The sequence below is a fragment of the Adiantum capillus-veneris genome, chromosome 14, assembly GCF_014529385.1.
Source record: "Adiantum capillus-veneris isolate H3 chromosome 14, ASM1452938v2, whole genome shotgun sequence".
Taxonomy (NCBI): domain Eukaryota; kingdom Viridiplantae; phylum Streptophyta; class Polypodiopsida; order Polypodiales; family Pteridaceae; genus Adiantum; species Adiantum capillus-veneris.
In genome coordinates this window covers 16369762-16374552 of record NC_140944.1, presented here as the reverse complement: position 1 = coordinate 16374552, position 4791 = coordinate 16369762, and the positions used below count along the sequence as shown (strand labels likewise).

General features: G+C 43.5%; 1 protein-coding gene across 1 annotated transcript; it reads left to right on the top strand.

The window, feature by feature from the left end:
• Nucleotides 1-270: 270 nt before the first annotated feature.
• On the top strand, nucleotides 271-1743 carry LOC147441963 (zinc finger A20 and AN1 domain-containing stress-associated protein 4-like). The gene is made up of 2 exons (XM_086528350.1): nucleotides 271-433; nucleotides 605-1743. The coding sequence occupies exon 2, from the start codon at nucleotides 679-681 to the stop codon at nucleotides 1369-1371; it is 693 nt and encodes a 230-aa protein (XP_086384476.1). The 5' UTR covers nucleotides 271-433; nucleotides 605-678; the 3' UTR covers nucleotides 1372-1743.
• The last annotated feature ends 3048 nt before the right edge of the window (nucleotides 1744-4791 follow it).

The following is a 4791-nucleotide window of genomic DNA, read 5'->3' as shown; positions in this document are numbered from 1 at the left end:
GCAAATGGGAAGGCATCAGGTCAAGTGGGCGATGGTTGGTGGGTGTGTGTGGAAAGCGGATGCCAATAATTGCGGCCTAGCTGGGACACTCGCACGCAGGAACCTCTCTCTCTCTCTCTCTCTCTCTCCCTCTCTGTGTCCTCTCCCTCTCTGTGTCCACACCCCCCCCCCCCCCCCCCCCCCCCCCTCCCCCCAACCTTCCAAGTGTGGACGGTGTGGCCGCCCACATTTCCTTCTTGTTTTCCTCTTTTTTCTCCTCTTCCCCTCGGTCTGCACAGAGCATTCGCCATAGCCGGAGGGCTCATCACTCTCCGTGCTCTGCTTTGCGCTACACACACAACACGCCTCGCGTTATTTCCCCAACAACCGCCCATTATCCGTCCCAGGCCTCCTCTTTCTTTTTTTAAGCCTGTTGCCGAGCTTAGCTTATCAGGTTCGCTAAGAAACTCCCCCGTTTCTGTTCCTGCATACGCGCACACACCATTTTCTTCTCTTCCTGGCACATCATTTCTGTCGATCTGTTGTTCTAGGCACTGCTTTGCTTTTCAGCTCACGATTTCTGTTAATCTCTTGTCCTGGGTACTGCCCTCTTCCCTGTCTGCAGAGTGTGGGCGTCTCTTGATAGAGCAGGACCCCTTGTTGTCCCTGTTTGTGCGTGTGTATCTGCTGGTGCCGCCCATGGCTCAAGAAAGCTGGAACTGCGACACGGCAGAGGGAAGTGGGTGCCAGCAGCAAGAGGGCCTTGTGCTCTGCCCAAACAATTGCGGTTTTTTTGGCTGTGCCGCCACCATGAATCTCTGCTCTAAGTGCTACAGAGAACTCACCTTGAAGAAGCAAGGGAGCCCCTCTGAGTTATCTATAATCACCTCTGCGTCCGCCACAACTCCGGTGCATCTCTCTCCTGTCGGATCTGAGAAGTCCTGTGCAAAATCTCCCTTTTCACTCTCATTGCCTGCATCTGTCGAACCCCTTAAGGCTCAAATAGCTCTTCCGTCTTCGGTAATGGGTGAGATTTCACCGATTTCTACTGGCTTGGTGGAGTCAGTGAGCCCTTCGAGCTCGCGGTCACATGCTACTGCTAAGCGCCCTTCCACTACAGATCTGGCACCTATTGCAGCTTTGCTCTTACCAGACTCTTTGCTTAGCAAAGATTTGCTACCTGCTGCGCGGAGGCAAAACACAAACAGATGTCTCACTTGCAAGAAGAGAATGGGGCTATTGGGTTTTAAGTGTCGTTGTGGGAACATCTTTTGTGCGTCGCACCGATACTCTGACAAGCATGGGTGCCCTTTTGATTACAAATCAGCAGGCAGAGAAGCTATAGCCAAGGCAAACCCAATTGTGAAAGCACAGAAGGTAGAGAGGATTTGATTCAAATTGTATTGTCTTTATATGTAGCTCAATGTCGAGGACAAGTAGATAGGCTTATGGTGGTGGGTATTGTGGTTTAATATGGAATGGTGGAGTGGAACATGAATCGATCTATGAAAGGTCCAGATCTGCTTGCGAACTAGTCTCGATTGCTATTAGTGTTTGTGCCAAGGCTGGCAAAGGGGTTCATAATTTCATTAGACATCTTTTGGTGGTGCTTGCATCCACACGACCTGTGTCCTCTGTTTTTTCGCGTAGATCTGCGCATCGCTTGGCCTTCATTTTTCATGTAACCACTTCGCTGGATTTTACAGGGAGGCAAAACACATTCTTGATCTCATATTGATAAATTTTAAAGCTATTTGACCACTATTATGCAGCTAGCTTGTGATTCTCTCGAAGTTGTTCAAAGTTATTATTGTGGTTGTAGTACAAGATTTCTACTTGCCTTTGTGTTGGAATCAATTTGCTTTCCAATTTTGGGTTGTAGGGAGAGGAACTCATGTATGCATTTGCCTACTTAGTGATGTCTATAGTTATTGAGTATTTTTGTTTGCTATCCGTCTATTTGCATTGCAAGTATGGTGTGTGAGGAGTCTGAAGCATTGAAATTGTTTAATGGATTTTTGGGTGTAATCGTGGGCTTGTTTTGAGATTTGGGAATTGATTCGTCTCTAAAGCTGGTTCATAGTCACGTTTCTATGTCTGAATATATGTTGTGACTCCCTTGCTTGCAGGATGTGTTGTCCGGTACCATGGTTTTTGAAGCTCAGTCTTACAATTGAATGTTTCTAAAGAAATTTATGGCTTCATGTTGAGACATTGCCTTCTGAGTGTTCATCCAGAGTTTGCAAGCGTTGTATTTTTTAGGTGCTAATGACACAGTGCATAGTGGGTTGCCTGGAAGTCAGCAGAAATTGTGTTTTCTGAGTGAGGGGTGGGGTTTTCAATCCAATGCGGGACGAGTCCTTTGCTATTAAGGAAAGTTGTAGCTTCTTTAGATGAGTAGTCCCTAAAACATTAGGCACGCACCAGAATGGGCAGGGTTGTATTTTGAGGGAAATATGGACACATCCTTATTTTGAGGGGACACCCCACCATTGAGCTCCTTGTGCCTTGCGATCTCGAACCGTGGTTATTGACCTGAAAATTAGCGCTTGCTCAAGTCCTCTACACAAGTGAGACATGAAGCCAAGCTATACCCAGATAGTGTTGGGACATAACACTGCCTACACACCCTCCGTCCTGTGCTTAGCCATCGCATACAAGCTATGACCTTCCCAACCCACTTAAGCATAGCTGTAAGTAATGAAGAATGTTGCTTGCTCAAGGAGATGTAGCAGTAAGCGCAACTCACCCTCTAGGTTGCTCCTTGTGCTGGTATTGCATACAAAGAGGTCTATGGGGCCTTGCCAAACGTCTTACTGCTGCTGCTGGTCTTATCTTGCACCTTCTTTATTTTTCTTTGCATGTTTCTGGTCAGTGTCCCTAATATTTGGACTTCTTCAAGCATATCCTCTTGAGATGCAGCCCCTGCTCATTTACACACTTAATGGAGTTCTTGAGATGTAGCCCCTGCTCATCTACGCACTTAACAGAGTTCTTTAAAAACTTGCAGCCCTGGGCAACATTATGAATTTGTTTCTTATAGAGCTTAAAGATAACCTGCTAGCACATGCATACACTCGGCATGTTTGTCATGTAGAACCTTGTCGTATATAACGCGGTCTAAATTTCACTCTATGCGCCTGAACTGCCTTGATATTATTGGCTCAGTGTTAGGTGAGATAATTTAATTTGACTCTTCAAAACTGGTAAGGAGGATCCTTAGGAAATTTGGTATCAATGAAACAAAGTAGCCAGGCACCCTTGTATACCTATGTCACGAATTAGAGCGTTCCAACATCCATGTCTCATTGGCAGGTTGTTCCTCTGATTGTTTTGGTATTTTTGTAAGGTTTATTGCTCGAGGATTTGCCTTTAAATCTTATTCAAGTCTATTTCATATGAGCACTTCCTTCACATGGACAGTAAGTCGGGTTGCTGTGGCTTTGCGACTCTTTCTGGGTTCCTTATGTAAAGGACGGCATGTCATCAATGGTCAGGTACTTGCACAAATCTCCCACAGATCAGGCACATTTGCTTGGTGCACGAGCTCTATTTTCCTTTTTCCATCATGTAGCGTGTGATTGTTGCTTGCTCCACAAGAGCTCATAGGATAAGAGGCCTTGGTGATTCTAAAGTGCATACCAGTCTTCACTCCTCTCTCTCTCTGTCGAGTTCTTTTTGCCCTGCCCCTTATCTTTCCATGAACATGTCATAATTTTTGCAAGGATGTAAACCATGGTGGTTAGATTCTTCTTAAAATCTTTCCAAGGGACATTGCCTTTGTTGCTGTCTTCAACTCTTTAGAGTGTCCCAATCAACCGAGGCTAAGGTAAAAGAAGGTAATGATTCATTCTTCCATAGCTCTTGCTCGAGCTGCAACAAACGTGAGTGTAGAAATAGATACCTCTCTCTTGCCAAAAGACGATGGTTTCTCCTCCATATATAACACAGATATAGATATTTGCCAAAAGACGATGGTTTCTCCTCCATATATAACACAGATATAGATATAAACTCTATGGATAATTTGAAATTCATCTCTGAAGCACGTGACAACTCCCATTCCTAGCAGATGGAGGGACACATCTAAAATGATGAAAAAAAGAACGTTGTACTCACAAAAGAGGTTAGTCTTTAAGTAAACATGTTTGGGACTCTAGCAAAGTAACCCTACTCAATTGCTTTGAATGAAGCAATATAACCTCACTAATAGTTGATCAATTGGACTCACACAACTACCAACTACATTGCATAAAATTTTGAGTATTGCTAGGTGTGTCTCTTGACGAAGGTATCGAGCATAACAAGCAGAATGTTTTGACCACTACATTTAAGTTTATGCTTATAAGTGGTTAAATTTGAGCTCATTCAAGTGTGATGCAATAGAAGCACCCTTTTTCATTCTCAAGTCAATTACTTTCTTCGTAAGATAAACCTTGCCAGAAGCAATTTTCTTTTCATAAATCCTACAAAAGTGATTCAATAGTCTTCTCATTGACTACTTGGAAGCAAACAAATTGTGCCGAAGGCAATTGAATGATGGATTTTCCAAAGCATCAATCTCTTTCTAGTCTTCATCAAAGATAGTATCAGTGTTGACTATTCTATTGGGGGTAATGTTTTTAGTTTCTTTTTCTTAAATCCTCTCTTAGTGAAAAGTTGCTACCATCAAGCTTGTTGATAATAAAGAGCTCTTTGTTTGTTGACAAAGATGCTATTATATTCAATGCACTGAACTTTTGACCCAACTAAATGCAATCAAGATTTTGCCTAAATCACAAGAAAACTATGACAACATTAAGAATATCTTAA